Source organism: Haliotis rubra, unplaced genomic scaffold (assembly GCF_003918875.1).
Source record: "Haliotis rubra isolate DU_JTF1 unplaced genomic scaffold, ASM391887v1 Scf1612, whole genome shotgun sequence".
Taxonomy (NCBI): Eukaryota; Metazoa; Mollusca; class Gastropoda; order Lepetellida; family Haliotidae; genus Haliotis; species Haliotis rubra.
The window spans coordinates 19,047-40,492 of NW_025765573.1; the positions used below are offsets into that span (position 1 = coordinate 19,047).

The window sequence follows — 21,446 nt, forward strand, 5'->3', positions numbered from 1 at the left end:
GCAATATATAAGAGGGTGAGCACCACGTGCAATGCGTGTACCCGTCATTAGGGCATTATGCACGTTTCGGTAAACTGTTCTGACAGTTCGAATTAACTTTGAAAAATACATTGATTTCGTTGTTGACAAGCAAATATGGGGCCTCCTCAAATGCTAAACATCTGCTCAAAGAGAGTAAATTATTGGTATGCTGACATGTCAGTGAGGCTATGGTCGTTGTCATCCATCGATTATCAGCCGATTGGCCAGAAAAAATAGCAATGTATTGACGTTAAAGAGTAAAACTCCTAGGAAGGATACAGCGATATTCGAATATTTGACTTCATCTACCATGTCAAGTAGCGTGTTAAATGCAGATGATTCCAGATCATCGTTTGTCCCAAATCGCCTACAATCGACTGGGTATAGAGCCAGATGACCCATTAGACGTCCGTTGTTATCCACGGAGCAGCGAGAGAAGCACGACTAGCTTGATGTCAAGCTCAACGTCACTTGAATTTGAGGTTATGGGGAAAAACCCACTGATATGACGAAAGTCGATTTATTTTGCTCATTCCTCGGGGCTCATGTGTTCGGGGCTGCAGAAACAGTGTATGTTCCCAACGGAATATCAGTGTTTTATATCTTGTCTGAGAGGCCAATACGACGTGTTCAAAAGGCATCTCAGCCTCCAAATGGCACTGATGTCCAATGTTTGAAAAGCTTCCATTCTGTTTTGTATGCATAGAACATTAGCAAAGCCATATCCGAAATGCTACACATATGGGTAATGTTGTTATCGAGATATTAGTCATCACATCACATTGGGTTATAATATTTCTTTAAAAATGCAGAAAATGAAAACGATCTGTTATTTGGTACCTTTTGGATAATGGTATGCCCCTCAGATAATATCATATATAATATGAACAGTATAATAGTATTGATGACGTCCCGTCATAATCAACATTCAAATATTTGGATTGTTTTGATTTATATATTTGTGACGGGGGCTGTTTCTTAAAGACACCCCCATTTTTATCTTTCAAAACATTGTGTCCAGATATTCTAAGGTGGCACTGTCTACAATATATTGAGCTGACAATTTGGAGGACCATTCAGTGTTTCGTTTGAACCTTTGGCATCATGTATGAGTAAGTGAAACCATTAGAATAAGTTATGTCCTTATGATTACGTCATCTGAAAGGGGTGGGTGGGTAGTGCCTCCAAAGCCAGCTCTTTCAGTTAACACGAAGGGGAGTCACACTAACAAGCGATTGTAGGTTCAAATTGCGTTTTTATGCACTTCTTTAATATCTAAGTTTGATTCTAGCGGACTTCTGCCTATCTCCAGACATCGAAAATGTTCCTTTCTATGTTTTGTTTCCTGAGGTTTGTGATTTGTGAGATTTTGCGTTTTTGGGGGGCACCAAAATAATAAGTCAAACAATATGGGGATCGTGAGGCTGGAACTTAGCACAACAATTTTGCTTGAGGTTGACAGATAATATGTAGAAAAATATAGCATTAAAACAGATGTATTCGTATCATTTTCTAGGTGAGGCTGAATACTTTTTGAACGCTCCTCGTATGTATCACGTCCTTAATTGTAATGAATACATTTTGCCGAAACAATGGCACTTATAGCAAGCATTACAGAATTCCAAAATATTGGTTTCTTCTGGGTTTGGTATTAAATACATACAACAAGAAGACAAAGTCATCAATATCCCGAGCAATGGTAAAATACTCTTTTATGCATATGTCTTCTAGTTATCACTATGTCAAATGTTTTGGCGTGTATATAGCAAAGTGGAAGAACTACCCCAAATTCAGTCGAAGCCAAACCTGTTGCCATGGAAAGGTAAATATTAATCCAAAGCTACCAAAAGGCACCTGTTCAACACCAGACCTAACTATGTGCAAAGTTTGGTGAAGAAATAGTTAACGGTTTTAAAGTTCTGCTCCGGAAAAGACGATGTGCGCGGACGGACGGACGGACGGTGTCCATTGTTCCCCAGCAAAACGTTGCAGGATAACAAAAGATACCACATTAAGGAATAGAAGGTATAAAGTCTTTAAACTGTAGCAATTGTCACAATGAGGGCCGAGACAACTGGGTATCCAATACCAACGGTTGCTCTGATTTGTCTTACCACGTGCAAAAGTTGAGTCAAGGGTGAGCCGATTAGATAGGCAAATAAAGTTAGAAGGTTAGGGTGCGGGATCCAAAGCCTATATAGTGTATGACTTGTACGGACCTGTGTCCCTTGACTGAACATAGGAAGGTAAGGACATCTTTGTTTTTCAGAAGCCACAGAGATGGACTTCAACCCTTGCTCCAATGTGAACAATCGAACCAGGGCCTTCTTGCCTTCCGGAGTCCGGTTAATGGCGAAATGACCAAGGCAGACCGGAGATAAATCTAATGTACTCTCTTTTTACAAGAACTACATTGCACATTATGTTACTTCCCCATATTAGTTCCTCTGGCCGTAGAAACATTATTCAGCGTAAACATCGAACATGGCCAACATACTTATACCTGTAGACCTATAGCGTGCTTTGTCGGCAGAATTGTCCTTTATCCCTTGTCCTCGTACATGTTGATGTTGAAAGTGAGGTGTGTTTTCCTTTCAGTCACGATGAACGTGTTCCTCGTGGCGGCAGTCCTGGCGGTGGGGTCGGCGGTGGACGTCCCCCTCAACAACCACTGGAACGGAGGCTTCCAGGCAAAGGCCTGCATTGGTATCACAAAGGAACTGCACTCTTGGACTGCATATCTACGTTTTGACCAAGCCGTCGACAGCATTGACGTAATTAATTCGTTGCAAACGTAAATAGATTTCAAGTGACTATTTTACCTACATATTTATACACTTTTTTAATCGTATTCCCATATAAGCTATAACCAATCATACCACAGCAAGACGTGGGATGAAAGTGGGTCTCAAATGTTACCATGTGCACTGCAAGAGCTGACAAGTTCAGATCTCATCCAACTACTTTCCACAACGAAAGGATCATGACAAGATCTATACAGAGGGTCTCGATTCTCTTGTATCGTGCTACATAGTAACATATACATATTTTATTGTAAAACATATGATTGGGATGATCAGGTGAATGCTTTTGAAACTATCTGACGTCATTATGCATATTCCGGCTGATCAGAGAGATCTAGATCATTGTTATTCTCTACCTTTGTCCTTAAATGCCATGGATCCTGCGGCAAAGGCAGCTGCAGTTTGTCCAGCTACGTCACTTCCGGGTTTTGAAGGGGTGATCTTAAACGCGGGTCTGGCCATTTTCATGTCTTCCGGTCGGCCCCAGAAACTGTGGTCTGCCCCCTCCGTTTCCAACCTTCGATATACAGCAGACACTTGTAAACGCAATGTAGCGAAGAACAGATACGTTCTTTCATATTTGGCGTTTAAGAGTTCCATTTTGGTTGTGTGGAACTTGAGGAAGTAGTTGAGCGGCCATTGGGAGACTCATCTGTACATAGAGTTCTAGGAGACGCCCTGTACATAGAGATCCAGAGGACTCATCTGTACATAGAGTTCTAGGAGACTCCTCTGTACTGTAGTTCACAGGCCCGTGAGTTGAATTAGCCCCCCAGAAAAAAGGCGACTAACGTGATCGATTGGTCGTATCCTAATTACGTAGATCGATGCTCATGCTGTTGACCACTGGATTGTCTGGTCCAGACTCGATTATTTACATAAAGCAGAATATTGGTGAGTGCGGCCGTAAACAACAAACCAAATAGCAAGTTCTAAGGGACTTACCTGTACATAGAGTTCGTCTTTGGCTGTGTGACACTTAAGGAGGTAGTCGAGCGGCCACTTGATGCTGTCCAGCATGTTGTCGTACTGGCCGGACTCCACGTACGCCTCCTTCCACTGCAGCAGACTCCAGGTGAGGATGGTGGTGGACCACGACATGGGGAAGTTGAACTTGACGTGGTCACCAGCTAGGAAGACATGGACAGATTCACCAACCGTAACACTTCTGCTTAGTTAAAATTCAACAATCAGCAGCGGCAGGACAAGACCAAACATCCATTCCTTCCCCCTTTCCCTTGACACATTTGAGGTTGTCACCAGCTCAGAGCATGATGGTGTTGATATCACATGTTTAGGGACGCAATTTACTTGACAACATCTCAGCAACGCTCCCTTCAACAATCGTTGACGTCATTATGCGATTTCATCTGATGGCCTTATTTATAAGATACTGACAAATTGCACGATGTACAGTTCAGTGGAGATACCGCCTAAGCGACAAGATAACCTGGATGTGAATTCGTCTTGATAGAAAGAGACACATGGATTGTAAAGTGGCAATAGAACTTCGTACCATCCTACCATCCTCCAGTGAGGTCCTCCCCATTATCTCCCTTGTCTCCTAGGGCGGAGTCTCCTCTCCAGGGGATGGGGTTGTTGGCCGCAAGTCTGCCTGACCTCTGAGCGCCATAGAAGAGAATGGACTTGTAGAGGACTTCGTCGTAGTTGTACTTGGTGCCCCCGGCTGTTTATAGGATAGGTAAGCTGTTAAACATGTGTTTACTTGTGAAAACAGGAATCTGTAGATCACCTGCAATTAAATAATAATTTGCATAACTGACATATTTGTTTGAGATTTGCCTATTCTTACTTCTATATATTTACTTCCTTGGCACTATTGCTGGATTGTCATATAGGTTCACTTATAAACATGCCTCCCTTCTTAAACATTCATGGGTTATGTGAGAAGGCACTTGCTGTTTTTGACATTAGGGAATCCATTGTCGTCGTGGCCGAGGTTGGTGAGTGTAGCAACAGCAGATGGGGCGGACGACGCCTGTGTGTTGCCGAAGAAGCGGAGTTTGATGGTGTCCCCTTTGTCAAAGAAGACATGATCCTGCTTGTTGATGACCACCCAGGTTTTACCATCGGCAGACTTTTTGTATACATCGGCTACCCACATCTGTATATCGTACACATGAGTTAAAAGAAATACGTTGGCTATAACATTGACTTTCACCCAATAAAGTCATCATCATCATCATCATCATCATCATCATCATCATCATCGCTACTCAATCATTCTTTTGATATCATTATCACTACTTAATCTTTCAATAATATAATCCCCATGAAGAATGATTATAACAGACAGTTGGGGAGAACATGCATCTTCATGTTACATCGTGGGTAGAAATTTACAATGAAAGAGAACCCATACACATGTTGTTACACTACGAAACTCTATACGGTTATTGTATCCACAAACGTACATCCAGTTTGTCCACAGGCTCTGAAAAGTTGATGGCTACTTCCCACCCCTCTATCCTCTGGTGGACAGGAAAACTAAACTCGGCTTCGAATCTGTTACCCCAGTCGTTGTAACTTCCTCACCGTCACCAATACCGGTGCCTTATAACAGCATGCATGTATTTTGAAAGATATATTTTCTTGACAATGTTCAAAGTCTCACACATTTCAGAACATAATTATAACGACTGCTATTCTGTGTTAGCATAGTATGGAAGTAACATAGTTAAACACCACAAATCCTATCAAAGTTATGAAATGGTTATTTCATAAGAGACATTTTAATTCGAATACTGTGGATTGGGTGGCTGGTTGTGACTTGCTGGTATGTCAACCTCCTCTGTCAATGGATCTGAACTACAAGTCTTACTTCAGGTTAAGCTACACGACACCAATGAAGCCCATTTCTGGTGTCCCCTGCCGTGATATTGCTAAAACATTGCTAAAAGCGGCGTAAACGTAATCTCACTCACTCACTCACTCTACGCGACAACAGCTACATATAGATGGAGGCAGATATTGAAGACTGATTATTTCCCTGAACTTCGGGAGACATTGTTTGATACCTGATGTCACAAAAGGAGCTGACGTGGCACCGACGCCGGACGTTGCACCGATGCCGGGTGTCTGCCCACTACTTCCTGGAAGTAGGGAGTTTTGTGGTCCAGCCGTAGGCGGCTGATTAGTAGGACCGTCCATACCGGCGATGTAGACTGTGGCGGAAGGGATAATATTGCCATCCGTTTTTCCCAGAAGGTTGATACAGATCTGGGAGCCAACATGTTCTTCTTTGTTCCAGTCTTTGTTGTGCATGATGAACTCTGTGTTGTTGTTTCTGGTCTCCACAATTTCAGCAGCTTGTTGCACCTTCAGATATATATATATAGCATCGCTAGTCCGGATAATCATTGTGGGTAGGATATCAACATAGCAAAATGTCACCCCGACGTGACCTTGACATGTTATTATAGGTATTAATGTTTTTTTATAGTTTATAGTTTTAGTAGTTTATATCACAACTAATCTGTCTGAAAATAATTTCACCAGGACCAGACGATCCAGTGGCTGACTTCGATCACCACAACTGGGGTACGATGACACACATCCAGCGAGCACGGTGTCCCGATCCTGTTAACCGTCTCTTACTACAAGCATGGGTCCAAGCCTGTGCATTTTTACTTGAAACGCTACTGTCCAAAATACCATATTTCCTCTAGGTACCTAGACGCTTCTAATCATATCCACATGACTATTTCACCCTAAAGTCACCACAGTAATCAATAGCACCAACATGTTTTGCGTCCGTACTTGTGGAGCGCAATAATAACTGGTCAGTGTATATTAGACGTTGAACGAGCCTTGTTTATGGTGTAAATTGATAATACGTACATCAAGTGACTTGATTGACTGGTCAAAGATGACATGGGCTGACCATCCGTGCAGGTCTTCCGTGACAGGGATACAAAACTGACCATTAAACCCTCCTTCCCAATGTCCAGTTATCTTAACCTCTGATTCGGCGTGCCCATTCGCCAGCAGCAGCAGTAGCAGCAACAGTCTCATCGTGGAGTTGAATGTTCTGATGACCTGTATGTAACCATATACTGTGACACATGTGACATATAGCTGCTTCACATCATAGTGGTGATGCAAATTTTATTCCACCTCTGACAGGTTCGTATATTCAGAAAATGTCTTTATTTTTCATATGTAGTATAAGTATTTCTTCCTTAAGTGGCATTTAGAAGCTGGTATGATGAAGTGAGACACTTTTATGGATAGACAACTTCTTTGTTGCAGTAGTAGTTGCGACGTTTCGGTGTAGATCCTAACACCGTTATCAAGCAAATGATCATCATGTAGATCCTAACACCGTTATCAAGCAAATGGTCATCATGTAGATCCTAACACCGTTATTAAGCAAATGATCATCATGTAGATCCTAACACCGTTATCAAGCAAATGATCATCATATAGATCCTAACACCGTTATCAAGCAAATGATCTTCATGTAGATCCTAACACCGTTATCAAGCAAATGATCTTAATGTAGATTCTTGCAGTTATCAAGCAAATGATCTTCATGTAGATCCTAACACCGTTATGAAGCAAATGATCTTCATGCAAATCCTAACACCGTTATGAAGCAAATGATCTTCATGCAGATCCTTACACCGTTATCAAGCAAATGATCTTCCGAAACGTCGCAGCTAGTGGATATCTACTGCAACAAAGAGGTTGTCTATCCATAAAAAGAGTTCCACTTTAGTATAAGTATAACGGTTAAAAAATTATTGTCCTGTTTCATAACACGGATAGTTGTTTCATGACAAGCATATGGGTCCTACCTGGCTCAGCGGTTCTCGTGACTGTCTGTCTGTGTTGTCAGTTGTTATCTCTTTAGCTAAATAATCTTTGATTTCAAAGACTTATGTCAACAAATTAAAGAAACAAGATCAAATAACGTTGTATTTTACAAACACAATCTGACCTCAATGAATTGTAACATGACACTAATTTGAACTGCGTACTTGCGAAAATCAACTCATTTACACACAGGATTGTAACGCAAGAAATCTGGCATCAAGGTATAAACTTCTACTGACGGGGTCTTAACGGTATATAAAAGGAAATGGGTGTAACGAGGCCAATATAACAAGTTCGTTTCAGGGTGAATTCAACAATGCTCAGTGTATATATCCACTTAAAACCTGTATGCGTTTCAAGCCACCCGAGTCACCAACAAAATGAGATATAGATCACAAAAATCGAAGACGTACTTTGGGAGCTAGGATCTTCGAAAGCTCGAAACATCGTTATTTCATCCTATACACTAATAACTTATGCTATATTTGGGATTACAGTTTCTTAGTAAAGTACAAATTCTAGTACTTTTTGGGTTGCGTCCCATCCGGGATTCGAACCCACACCCTCAGAGTTATAGCTATACACTAACGATACGCCCCAAGACATGCTGAATTGATGGCACCTGTCAGCGCACTAATCTCCATTCTTTCGGGGACACATACACCTAAGTGTCATAAAGAATTTACACCCATTTATTCATCGCTAGCGGGCCTGTGTATTGCCCGTGCATTGTCACATCACCTTGGCCTTGACCTGCCCAGCACTGACAAGAGGCCGCGATCTGACTGGCTATACATTAAACATGTCCAATAAGATCGCTGGTAGAAGTATCCTATTAAAAAAAATCTGATCTTTCCATACCGGTTAATCTGTCATGGCACGAGGGATTAACTTCAATAACAAGAAATTATCAGGTGATCATTAATTTGTTGTAGTATCACTGAAATTTAACTTATTGTTTTAGTTACAGCAAAATCAGCAAAAGCGCTATATTGTCACTGACTTATCGGGCTTCGATTTGCTGTCACAAGATTGTATTGACCAAACATGACTGGGTAAAGGGCCACCGTCGCAGGAATAACGCTGGGTTCATGAAACACCACACGAGATTGAAATGACGATTCTCTGTCCGATATAGTCCAATAATAGTCAAACAGCCAGTTGTAAATCCACTGATTTACCCGTGAATACGGAATTCCTTGAGGAGAAATGGACTGTCTCAAGTATGCCCATATATGGTATTTTTGGTAAACAATCGACTGTTCGACCTGAGGAGCGGGTGAACAAATGACCTGGGGGTCGGAAATAGCTGTATACAAACGTACCTCCCTTAGGCGCGTCACAACCATTTGTTCGCGGGTTCAGATATTAGCTTCACGCTGATGTCAATTCTTGTGTTGTTTTTCTAGTGGACGATGTTCCTTTAGCGCCAATCTTTTGTGTCCACATTTTATAATATGTTTTAGGTTCAATCAAACATTCTCTGTCTACGAAGATATCATAGACGTCTACTCTCTAGATGGAAATGTGTTGGAAGATGTAGGAGATCCAGTATATTGTTATCATCCATAGCCAATTGTCGTTCTCAGCTCCTTGGGGAGTATACGACCCAGCCTAATGTTTCGGCGCTAGAAAGTGAACATATCTCATTATACCGGGTACCCGTTCACTTGTTAAAGTAGACACATGTGCTTCATGCTTCCAAGGAACTCTCAGGAATCAAGCAGCCGAAGGTAGTCCCCAATTCAACTATTCTCTGTGACAAAGGTTTCTTTATTTCACCTGATTTCTTACTCATCCACAGGTTCACATGCAACAACTTTGCCGCAGTTTTCATTTTGAAGACGCTTAAATACTATATTTTGTCTCAGTATAATACGTTTAAAGGTTTCTATTTTAAGTGCGTGTATCATTACTATTGGTGTATGTAAAGTAGGTTGCAAGATAAGACGGGTGATAGGTAACTATTTTAGGCGAGGCTGGACGACTACAGTGTCTTTTGTAGCCTTACCACAGTCAAGGAGTCAAGAGGTAAGCCTACGTATGTATTGTACGTCGCTCAAACAGCCAGGTTTTCGTTACTTTATCCTGATGTCTAAATTATACATTCCTGAAGATATTTCAAGAATATATCTGTATACATTTTCATATTTGTGAAGTAGAATTGGTTTATTGATCGTTGTACGTTTGTAAAACGAGCAGCCATTTTAATGGGTTTTTTTGCTTGTCGACAAACAACAAGTGATAATCTTACCTGCATGTGATTGACATGACCATTCAGGATTAACATCCACGTTACCCTTCAAGGCCACCCGTCTATGGAGATAAGGCTGAGATGTGGGTCAACTTGACAATGAAGAAATGTGTGAGCGTTGATTTTAAATCGCAGAAAAAAAATTAAAACGTGTGCAACATATTCTAACATCATATCACGCCATTGCTTTATAGGATAGACCTATTTTGGATGTACATTGATACAGACTGCAGATTATATAGCAAAGGCTTTCCAAGAAGTTAAATCACTGCATGTTTGTGATGCGCGAGTTAAGCGGAAGGTTGTTAAACCCCGTACGATATGTTTTCTTACTGATAATTACTCTATGATCTGTTTCAATTGCTGTGAGATTGCTGGCATATTTGCTATATTCACTCGCGCACACTGTTTCAAATTCGCAAAGGAAAATCCTGGTGATGACAGCATGCGTTATCAAGCGTTTCGTGAGAGTGAATCATGTGTTTTCCTAACATTCATTTAGTTGTGGAACATTCCTTCCACGTAGAGCGCAGAGTGGCTCATATCTGTATTAATATGGGTTCTTAAGTTGGTGTTACATATGTTACAAAGTCCACTACCAACTGAACACGAACCTTGTGAAGATCCGGGTTACACCTGGTCTTCAGCAAACTACACTGGGCCCCGTTCCTGAAAGCAATTGTAGCGCTACGACTATCGTAAGTCTATGTTAAAGTATAGGAGTTACGATCAACTTAGCGCTACGATTGCTTTGAGGAACGGGACCCTGGTCGTAAGAGACGACTAAACATTTAGCGGTTCAAGGTGGTCGTCACGCCCTCTGACTTGGTAGATCGATTCTCAACTACATGGACATGCGTCTGTGGTTGTTCATTTAAGCAATAACCTTGCCTTTGCCAAGAATTTGTCGGTTCCCCTTTCGGCGAAGGCCTGGTATAAATGTTTTTAACATATTGACACATAAACAAGGGTTTATGAATATGAATCGTTCCATGGCCTCTTTTATCGCTTAACGGAAGAAGACTTTGTCGGTCTTGTTGTAATATCATTGCAATTTATCTAGATACTATTGGTATTTTCTGCTCTTATCAGACATCATGCTGGTGTTGGTATTGGCGGCTCTAGCGGCTGCGGCCTCGGCGGCGGACGTCACCATCGGTAACCATTGGAACGGCGGGTTCCAGGCGAAGGCCTGCGTCCCCATCACCACTGAGCTTCACAGCTGGAAGGCTCACTTGAAGTTCTCTGAGGCTGTGGACACCGTAGAAGTGAGGATATAGTGTTGATCTTTAATAGCCATCGATTGAATGGGTCATACATATGGACCCTGCTTGTAGCAAATATGTCTCTTCAGGCTTCAAACTTCAAGTGTATGGAGTGGATGTTAATAAAACAGAGGCAATGTTTTTTCTTTAAATAAATAGAAATCTAGATATATTATGTTATTCCATATTCATGACAGATTCTATCACTGTTCCGATCCAACTTACTGCAGCAAATGTTTTTTCAATATTTCTTACCTATTTTTACACAACCAGAACGAGTAATGATCTAAATTTATGTAAAATTTGCTTGCCCATCTTGTGCTAAGAAGGTAAGGGTAATCGGACGAGCGATATGATCATGGTCCCAATCCGTGCTCGGGCCCGCTGGTAGTCGGGTCGAACTCAAGATTCACCAAAATCGAGGGCTTGTTTCTGATTGCTCCGTGGTATTACTACTCAACATGCACCTGTAACCATTACAGTGTAGGAGCCCAGTCTGTTCAGTAACGTCGGTCGCGTAAAACTCTATACTGAAACCTTGTTGACAGGTCGGTACAGCCGATGTCCAGAAGTTGAGTGGCGGAAAGGAATTCGTCCTGACGAACAAGCAGTGGAACGCAGATGAACACGCTGGTGACACACTGTGTCTGGACATTGTCGGCCACACCACTGGTGACATCAACCCTAAAACAACCATCACTATAGAGGGCAATGTGGCTGGAGCTACTCAGGCACCTCCGAAGGTGGTTCACACAGGTGCGTTCTGTAGTTTGTGATTGCACACAGGTGCGTTCTGTAGTTTGTGATTGCACACAGGTGCATTCTGTTGTTTGTGATTGCACACAGGTGCGTTCTGTTGTTTGTGATTGCACACAGGTGCGTTCTGTAGTTTGTGATTGCACACAGGTGCGTTCTGTAGTTTGTGATTGCACACAGGTGCGTTCTGTTGTTTGTGATTGCACACAGGTGCATTCTGTTGTTTGTGATTGCACACAGGTGCGTTCTGTTGTTTGTGATTGCACACAGGTGCGTTCTGTAGTTTGTGATTGCACACAGGTGCATTCTGTTGTTTGTGATTGCACACAGGTGCGTTCTGTTGTTTGTGATTGCACACAGGTGCGTTCTGTAGTTTGTGATTGCACACACTGGGTGCGTTCTGTAGTTTGTGATTGCACACGGGTGCGTTCTGTTGTTTGTGATTGCACACAGGTGCGTTCTGTAGTTTGTGATTGCACACAGGTGCGTTCTGTAGTTTGTGATTGCACACAGGTGAGTTCTGTTGTTTGTGATTGCACACAGGTGGGTTCTGTAGTTTGTGATTGCACACAGGTGGGTTCTGTTGTTTGTGATTGCACACAGGTGCATTCTGTTGTTTGTGATTGCACACAGGTGGGTTCTGTAGTTTGTGATTGCACACAGGTGGGTTCTGTTGTTTGTGATTGCACACAGGTGCGTTCTGTAGTTTGTGATTGCACACAGGTGGGTTCTGTTGTTTGTGATTGCACACAGGTGCGTTCTGTTGTTTGTGATTGCACACAGGTGCGTTCTGTTGTTTGTGATTGCACACAGGTGCGTTCTGTTGTTTGTGATTGCACACAGGTGCGTTCTGTTGTTTGTGATTGTACACAGGTGCGTTCTGTTGTTTGTGATTGCACACAGGTGCGTTCTGTTCTTTGATGTTTGCACATAGCTGCGTTTTGTTGTTTGTGATTGCACACAGGTGCGTTTTGTTGTTTGTGATTGCACACAGGTGCGTTCTGTTGTTTGTGATTGCACACATGTGCGTTTTGTTGTTTGATGTTTGCACACAGGTGCGTTTTGTTGTTTGTGATTGCACACAGGTGCATTCTGTTGTTTGTGATTGCACACAGGTGGGTTCTGTAGTTTGTGATTGCACACAGGTGGGTTCTGTTGTTTGTGATTGCACACAGGTGCGTTCTGTAGTTTGTGATTGCACACAGGTGGGTTCTGTTGTTTGTGATTGCACACAGGTGCGTTCTGTTGTTTGTGATTGCACACAGGTGCGTTCTGTTGTTTGTGATTGTACACAGGTGCGTTCTGTTGTTTGTGATTGCACACAGGTGCGTTCTGTTCTTTGATGTTTGCACATAGCTGCGTTTTGTTGTTTGTGATTGCACACAGGTGCGTTTTGTTGTTTGTGATTGCACACAGGTGCGTTCTGTTGTTTGTGATTGCACACATGTGCGTTTTGTTGTTTGATGTTTGCACACAGGTGCGTTTTGTTGTTTGTGATTGCACACAGGTGCGTTCTGTTGTTTGTGATTGCACACAGGTGGGTTCTGTTGTTTGTGATTGCACACAGGTGCATTCTGTTGTTTGTGATTGCACACAGGTGCGTTCTGTTGTATGTGATTGCACACAGGTGCGTTTTGTTGTTTATGATTGCACACAGGTGCGTTTTGTTGTTTGATGTTTGCACACAGGTGCGTTCTGTTGTTTGTGATTGCACACAGGTGCGTTCTGTTGTTTGTGATTGCACACAGGTGCGTTTTGTTGTTTGTGATTGCACACAGGTGCGTTCTGTTGTTTGTGATTGCACACAGGTGCGTTTTGTTGTTTGTGATTGCACACAGGTGCGTTCTGTTGTTTGTGATTGCACACAGGTGCGTTCTGTTGTTTGTGATTGCACACAGGTGCGTTCTGTTGTTTGTGATTGCACACAGGTGCGTTCTGTTGTTTGTGATTGCACACAGGTGCGTTCTGTTGTTTGTGATTGTACACAGGTGCGTTCTGTTGTTTGTGATTGCACACAGGTGCGTTCTGTTGTTTGTGATTGCACACAGGTGCATTCTGTTGTTTGTGATTGCACACAGGTGCGTTCTGTTGTTTGTGATTGCACACAGGTGCGTTCTGTTTATGGTTGCAACAGTATTATATAGCTGTACACATATCCACCAGTGGGATTGGTCGAGTATGTTACCATGTTTGTTAATTAACTTTGTTGTTGAAGGTGGTACTTAACGATCCCAGCTGTATGGCAGTAGCCCAAACATCCTGGATAACAGATAATCCAGAGACCTGCTTCGGTTTCTCAGCGAGTCTGACAAACGTATTCATTTGGCCGCCAGACAGTTCTTGAAACACAGGCTCGTCGAGGATAAGCCGCTGGTTCGTCAAAGGGATGCAACTCTGCATATCAAATTGTGACGATGGAAGATTAAAGAATAACCTATATCCGAAATGATATGGAGATGCACAAGTAATGTGTACGGTATATTCCGTGTTGCAGGAGGCGGTACAGCAAGATACAACTATGGCGAGGCTCTTGGCAAGTCCATCCTGTTCTATGACGCTCAGAGATCCGGCAAACTTCCGGCCAACAACCCCATCAAGTGGCGAGGTGACTCCGCCCTGGGAGACAAGGGAGATAATGGGGAGGATCTGACCGGAGGCTGGTATGATGGTCAGTAGTCGGTTCCCTGGACACTATTTGGTTATATTTAGAACCCATAAACACTTTCGAAATTGCCATTGGGAAAAAATGTGTACATTATTGTTAAAATTGTGAAATATGCCACATCCATGTCACAGAGCAATCTTAAACACGATGGTCAGATGTAACAGATAATTCGTTACCACCCACAAAATATTGTTGTGTATACCCCATTTACAATTTACAGTGATGATGTTAATTCAGCGTATTGATGCACACCGTTTCAAATTGTCAATAAATCATTGTCTAAGTCCCAATTACGACAAGCATAGCTAAATGTGAGTGGAAAAGTTGACACCAGAAGTAAGTTTACATTCATATATTGTACTGGTCCATTGATCTTGGCCTCGAGTGACGAGCGAACGTTTCAACCAAAGTGCTATGCTCTTGTGCTAAAAAGCATTGTGATGAAAATCTGAGTATAATGACCAAATGTGTACTATAATACATAATTAAAACCGCATATTCCCAAACGTATCATTGTTCTTTAACACGGGAACCCCGTTGCCTATCTTTGCTATGAACTACTGACTTTCTCTCCAGCTGGTGATCACGTCAAGTTCAGCTTGCCCATGTCCAGCTCCTCCACCCTCCTGCTGTGGGGCTACTTACAGTGGAAAGATGCCTATGCCACAACGAAACAAACAGACAAATTCTTTGACATGATCAAGTGGCCCTTGGACTACTACTTGAAGTGCTGGATTCCAGCTAGTCAGACGCTGTATGCACAGGTGAGATGTCGTTTTGGTATGTTTTCCAGGAAATGATTTGAGTGAATGTTAGTTCCCTACATCTATGGTCAGGATCATATTCCTTGTAGAAAGAAAGTAATGTTACGATTTTGCCTTTTATGCCTAATGGTATGTGTTGCGCAAATAATCGAGACGTTTGGAACAGAATTTGGAATTGTTAATCACCGTATCCATTCATGTTTTCAAACATAGCTTCTGATTTCCTCAAGGTTGGAGAAGGCAATGACGACCACCACTTCTGGGGCCGTGCTGAGGACATGAAGATGGCCAGACCCGCCTACAAACTCACACCAAGCAAACCTGGATCAGATGTTGCTGGAGAGATTGCTGCCTCCCTAGCTGCTGGGTATATGGCATTCAAGGAAAGAGGTGAAAATAGCAAAGTCGACAGGCGAAAGAATGTAGTTGTCAGTAGCAGTTTTTATGACATGACCAAATGTGAAACATACATAATTGCGAGTGGCGGATAAACGATTGGAGAAATCTCACTTTGAAAACCCAATCAAAAATAATAGCGACCACACACATTTCTAGAATCATAAGGAAATGCACATGACACTAATACAAATAGGAAATTTCATCTCACCTCATTTTTGTTACTGATGAGCGAGATTCGTTTTATGCTGAGACATAAAAGAAGAAGGTGAATTGTACTGGAAAGTCTGTAAAGTGTAGGGTGTATAACAAAGGGTGTATCTGCTGGAACGTTTACAATTAGAAAGATGAAGAAATACCTCTTGTTGGGGAGAGTTAGTCGAACATCTACAAGGTTATTCAACATTATTCATGTTTTGCGGCCCTAGTCGTAGTAACGTTGATCAGGCCATGACCTTGGATATCTCGTTCTACATTAAAGCCATTACTTTTACATTCACATTGCAGCAGCATTTGTTGTGAAAATTTCAAACCACTGTAGACATATGGACCCCGGAGTTATAATCAGTCAACCCTTGTGTGTATATTTTATGCTGACAAAATATTTCCCATGCCAGATAAGGCCTATGCCACCAAACTTCTGACTGCATCAAAGCAGATATATGAGTTCGGAAAGAAGTATCCTGGAAAGTACAGCCAGAGTATCTCGGATGCCGGCCAGTTCTACTCGTACGTATGTCCATTGTCAGGTGTAAATCTGTTCATATGTCAATTCCAACATACATCTCTAATCATATGTACATATTTCTAGGCAGCTTCGTGATAAAGTCACACATGCACATTGTTTGGTCTAAACGTGACAGTTCTGGAAAGAAATATTCAAGAAATTACTGCCATGATCGTCATAAAGTATACCGTCGTGATGATGCCACATGTCAGAGGTGAGAAACATGACTCAGCCATTTATGTCTTGATCCAGATCCAGCGGATTCAAGGACGAGATGTGTGAGGGCGCCATGTGGCTGTACAAAGCAACAGGTGACAAGTCCTACCTGGCCGATGCCAAGGGATACCACGAGAATGCCTGGGCGTGGGCTCTAGGATGGGACGATAAGAAAATAGCTTGCCAGGTGAACAGCTCTTTTCCCTGTTGAAGTTATAGGGCACTAAAGCAGGCCAGTTATGTTAAATGTAAATATGTCAGAGCCTACTTTCATTGTCAGCCGACCTTTACTCGTGAGGCATGGAAGTATATGGATACCTAAAATACGCAAGGTGATATCTTACATACATTTAGCATATATTAAATGCTACATCTGGGTGTATATGCTAACACCGTTATCAAGCAAGTGATGATAACGACGTTGCATCTACACCGAAACGTTGCATCCATTGCTATAAAGAAGTTGTCTGTCCATAAAGTCGTCCCCGTTCATCATACCAGCTTCTAAATGTCACTCAAAGAACTACATATATTGCCGACATATTCAAATTACGAATTAGTTCAAAATCATTACTATTTCTTACACAAATACTTTAAAAAAATCAGTGTTGACATCTTTTGCTTTGTAGAATTTTGAAAAAGTATTGAATGAAGTACTATGGCTTGTTGGAAATATTTAATGTGACGGCAGGTAACGGAATTTCACTCAGTTGTTTTTGTTTCATCCATGCTAACACGTGTATCTGCATTCAGCTGATGTTGTACGAGGCTACAAAAGACACGGCCTACAAGGACGAAGTGGAGGGTTTCTTCAAGGGCTGGCTCCCTGGTGGCTCCATCACCTACACTCCATGTGGACAGGCGTGGAGGGACCAGTGGGGATCCAACAGATATGCAGGTCAGATGTTACATATTACGGCGTTTTTCTCTTAAAACAAACAAGGGATATCATAAAATAAAGGGCAATCCTTTTTGACAGATCTTTTAGTAACTATTGTAAATCATACTTTTCGGTAAATTTGTCGTTTTACCAAAAAATGCATTTGACAACAAATATTTATGATAAGCGACATACTAAAGTACTTTAGTTTTGGTGTAAAAAGTCTACCCCGTTTATCACTGCGCTAGCACTCAAGCTATGAGTGCCGTTTTTGGCCCTATTATCACTTTTACACCCAGTGGAATTTGACCTTGCACATAACCATAACTGACAATATCCGTTCATAGTTGCATTAAAGTTGTATCCCAACCAAACGTGTTTGTAGTAAAACAAAGTAACTACCAGGTATAGTTGAAGGTCTCTTTGGTTGTACTAGACAGGAAGATGGACAATGAAATATTTTGTGACAAACTATCTCTTTGACAGTGTCTAACGCTTGTCTCTGCTGTTAAGAGGAACGTCCAAATGCAAGTCGTTATAGTTGATCATTTAAACATGAAATCACCAAATACATTGCTGTTCACTGATATATGACGGTAAACTGTTCATCGACAGTACATAATATGATAATTGAGTAATATCAGCACCTTTCTATGCTCTCAGGTGATGCAGCATTCGCCGCTCTGGTGGCTGCTGATGCTGGTCTTGACACTGCAACCTACAGGAAGTGGGCAGTTGGGCAGATCAACTACATCCTCGGCGACAACAACTACGGTATCAGTTACCAGATCGGCTTCGGCTCCAAATACCCGAGGAGTCCTCATCACAGATCCGCGTACGTTCTTTCACCTCAAGACATGCTGGCAGTAGTATCATTTTGAACATTTCTGAACACATCATTGTGAATAATAATTGATGAGACAATTATGTTTGTTTGTTGCACACCCACAGGAAGAATCGTGTGTATAGTTCCTGAAACTTACCATTGACCTTCTTCTCACACTCTCGATGGAACACCATCGTTGTATGAAGGAAATTATCTTCTTGCAAGATGAACAATACACAATGGCTACAACTGGACAAGACTATGAAGAAAAAACTACTTAATTAAATATCCAATTAAAAAATTATGATTGTCCAATCATCACATTCGTATTCAAAACAATATTGTATGTCACAAAATCTTCATGGACTCAAAGCTGTCATTCGACAATAACCATTACACGACGATCTTCACTCCAGTTCCTGCCCCGACCGTCCAGCTCCCTGCACAGAGGCCAACCTACACTCTTCCGGTCCTAGCCCCCAGCTCCTTGTGGGCGCCATAGTGGGAGGCCCTGGTAAAGATGACTCCTACAAGGACAACAGGGAGGACTACGTCCACAACGAGGTGGCCTGCGACTACAACTCAGGCTTCCAGTCTGCTCTGGCTGGTAAGTATGTCGACTCAGGTGTGAGGTGCAACCGGAATTGAAGGAAATCGAAAAGTTCATACAAAGATTAAGATTTTTTAATCTTGGTAATTTATTACAATTTCTGTAATAGATCGTGATTATTAGATTCAATCATTTAGGTTAATTATGTTTTTACCTAACACAAATATTTTACTTCAGGTCTCACTCATCTTGTCAACACCAAGGAGCTGCCAGCCATTCCCGCACCAAAGTGTCATGGTTAAAAATATTATTCTTTGAATAAAAAATAGTCATTGTATTGTCCATGTACTGTTGTTAAGTTAACGTCGGATGGTATAAATTTGAAAAAAATAATGACGTAAAGGCATAAAAGATCACATAAAAGCTTATTTCATAGATTCTGGTAAACATTGCTATTGTACCTGCGAGTTATGTTTGCTTTATGTCTTGTATCTGTTTGTTTGTTAGTTGTTTTACGCCGCACTCAGCAATATTCTAGTTTTATGGCAATAATCGAGCCTGGACCAGACAATCCAGAGATCAACAACATGAGTCAACATATGTTATATTTGGGATTACACTTTCTCAGTAAAGTACAGATTCTAGTACTTTTAGGGGGTTGAGTTTAGGCATCTGTCTTTGTGTGCTGTCGATTAGGTGCCTGACTCTGAGGGTGTGGGTTCGAATCCCGGATGGGTACCAATCTGTACTTTACTGAGAAAGTGTAATCCCTTCTAAAATGGCATTGTGTATTTCACAACATGAGTCAACCAAATCAGTGAGGTTGACCAATCGATCCCTTTTGTTGCCTCTTACGACAGGTGTGGGTTGCTGAAAACAATGCGGAAATCGAGTTTTCTATGAATCCCTAATTTGTCAACACATATACTGATAGAGAAACGTTAATAAACTGATACACTTTCAATTCAAAACAATTTTACACATAAAAAAACACACTTGTACTAGTTCAGTGCATAATTTTGAATTGCAGAATCGGAAAATCCATTCCATTTCGGTAGCAACCATTAGCTTTTACTGGAATTTATCGAAAAGCCGACTGGTTTCTGAGAATCGGTTCGAAAGGCGTCTTCAGTAACAGGAACGCGAGTGGTGAGCGCTGAGCGTACATGTTCTACCGTCTTTTTAATCACTGTGCGAACCCACGCGTGCATATATACGCTGGCCCCGCAGTGGCACTATATAGGACCATGTTTCCTCCGTCCACTCGTACTTCATTTCCAGACAATAGCTGAGCAATAGCGCTTACATACATGAGTTACATAGCGCTGAGGTGTATTACTATTTCAGTAAGGGAATCCCGACGTGTCACAGGTCACCTAATTCAAAATGGCGCCGCTCACATGCGAGAGATCGACTTAGATGTTTCATGGCTTGCAAATATGGCTATTTTGATAACGAAAATAGTGCACATTTGTAGGTTTAAGTACAAAGAAGTGATACATATAAGTTTTTCATGCGTAATAATCGTAACGGGTGCGGGAAAGTGTGACAAAAGATATCCCCTATTGCGGTCTATAGAGGTGCTTCATAGCATATGTGAGCGCTATGTATCTTAGCTAAGACATGGGTTGACAAGACCTTTGATGTGAAATGGTATATACTGGAGACGAGAGTAACGTATAAATAATTTACGATGCGAGTACCGATCTCCGACAGAGGTATGGTAACCGTGATGCTCTTGAAATCAGCTTCACACGCACGCACGCGCACACACACATCATCTCACGTCCATCTCATTAAAGTTCTCAGGTGCCTTCAAGGTTTGGTTTTAAAAGGCTGTTCTTGTTAGCAAACAACACTAAACTTCTGTAACATTTCAAGTTTGCTTGTATGCTATAGGCCTTCATGGTAGACATCATAACGTTATTGTTTTGAGCCATTTTCTGCAGCATATGCTCAGAAATTTGATATCTGATTTCTCTAAAACAAAGGCGTATTGTGAACATGTACATAATGAGTATGTGTCACCCACTCCTTAAAAATCCAGTTCTGTTCCCTGCTGTAAATATACTGAGTCAAAAAAGAAACTTCACAAAATGTAATTTGAAAAATAATGAATAATTTGTCTCTGATGATACATCTATGTATCCGAAATGGGATCCCTATCCTTCGACTCTAGAAAAACGTTAGCAAAACCCACTCAAACCCATCCATTCGTCGTGCAAATGACGTTAGTGCCAAATCAGGTTTTGCACGTGCAGTCGATCACGTGATCTTCGCATCGAAGTTTTCGTCATATGCACGTGTTTGCATTGGTCTCAAGAATTGAAAAAACACTTTTAAACCACAGTTCTAACGGTACTTGAAATGCCACGATTGTCAAATGTGCGACGTGAACGTGCCGTTGGCATGTTGCAAGCGGGAAGATCAGTTATTGACGTCGCAAGAGCAACAGGATGCAGCCGTCGTACTGTGTATGACTT

At 41.8% G+C, this 21,446-nt stretch overlaps 2 protein-coding genes and 1 long non-coding RNA gene across 6 annotated transcripts; 1 reads left to right on the top strand and 2 right to left on the bottom strand.

Moving 5' to 3' along the window:
- Window positions 1-4,759: 4,759 nt before the first annotated feature.
- On the bottom strand, window positions 4,760-5,372 carry LOC124271586. The gene is made up of 2 exons (XR_006897084.1): window positions 5,261-5,372; window positions 4,760-4,950 (listed from the first exon to the last, which is right to left on the bottom strand). It is a non-coding gene; the product is annotated as an uncharacterized LOC124271586 (long non-coding RNA).
- A 116-nt stretch (window positions 5,373-5,488) lies between these two features.
- On the bottom strand, window positions 5,489-7,816 carry LOC124271577. The gene is made up of 4 exons (XM_046706729.1): window positions 7,646-7,816; window positions 6,687-6,884; window positions 5,864-6,164; window positions 5,489-5,493 (listed from the first exon to the last, which is right to left on the bottom strand). Exons 2-4 carry the CDS (start codon window positions 6,858-6,860, stop codon window positions 5,489-5,491), a joined length of 480 nt encoding a protein of 159 aa, XP_046562685.1. The 5' UTR covers window positions 6,861-6,884; window positions 7,646-7,816.
- A 707-nt stretch (window positions 7,817-8,523) lies between these two features.
- Window positions 8,524-19,300, top strand: LOC124271583 (endoglucanase A-like). 4 transcript variants are annotated; one of them, XM_046706733.1, is made up of 12 exons: window positions 8,524-8,578; window positions 11,011-11,186; window positions 11,732-11,939; window positions 14,434-14,607; window positions 15,181-15,368; window positions 15,599-15,758; window positions 16,382-16,493; window positions 16,744-16,894; window positions 17,461-17,605; window positions 18,251-18,422; window positions 18,830-19,020; window positions 19,201-19,300. In XM_046706733.1, the coding sequence occupies exons 1-12, from the start codon at window positions 8,539-8,541 to the stop codon at window positions 19,263-19,265; spliced, it is 1,782 nt and encodes a 593-aa protein (XP_046562689.1). In that variant the 5' UTR covers window positions 8,524-8,538; the 3' UTR covers window positions 19,266-19,300. The 4 variants fall into 4 exon arrangements, with proteins under 4 accessions (XP_046562689.1, XP_046562692.1, XP_046562690.1 ...); XM_046706736.1 differs by lacking the exon at window positions 8,524-8,578 and adding an exon at window positions 9,575-9,695; XM_046706734.1 differs by lacking the exon at window positions 8,524-8,578 and adding an exon at window positions 9,693-9,714.
- Window positions 19,301-21,446: the final 2,146 nt, after the last annotated feature.

Bases quoted from the DNA above. Each gene is read 5' to 3' on its own strand.
- LOC124271577 (XM_046706729.1), bottom strand. From the start codon at position 6,860: ATGAGACTGTTGCTGCTACTGCTGCTGCTGGCGAATGGGCACGCCGAA. The intron at 6,165-6,686 runs GTACGTATTATC...ATATATCTGAAG, and splicing joins AGTCAATCAAGTCACTTGAT to GTGCAACAAGCTGCTGAAAT.
- LOC124271583 (XM_046706733.1), top strand. From the start codon at position 8,539: ATGGCACGAGGGATTAACTTCAATAACAAGAAATTATCAG. The intron at 14,608-15,180 runs GTCAGTAGTCGG...CTTTCTCTCCAG, and splicing joins GACCGGAGGCTGGTATGATG to CTGGTGATCACGTCAAGTTC. The intron at 17,606-18,250 runs GTCAGATGTTAC...CTATGCTCTCAG, and splicing joins GGGATCCAACAGATATGCAG to GTGATGCAGCATTCGCCGCT.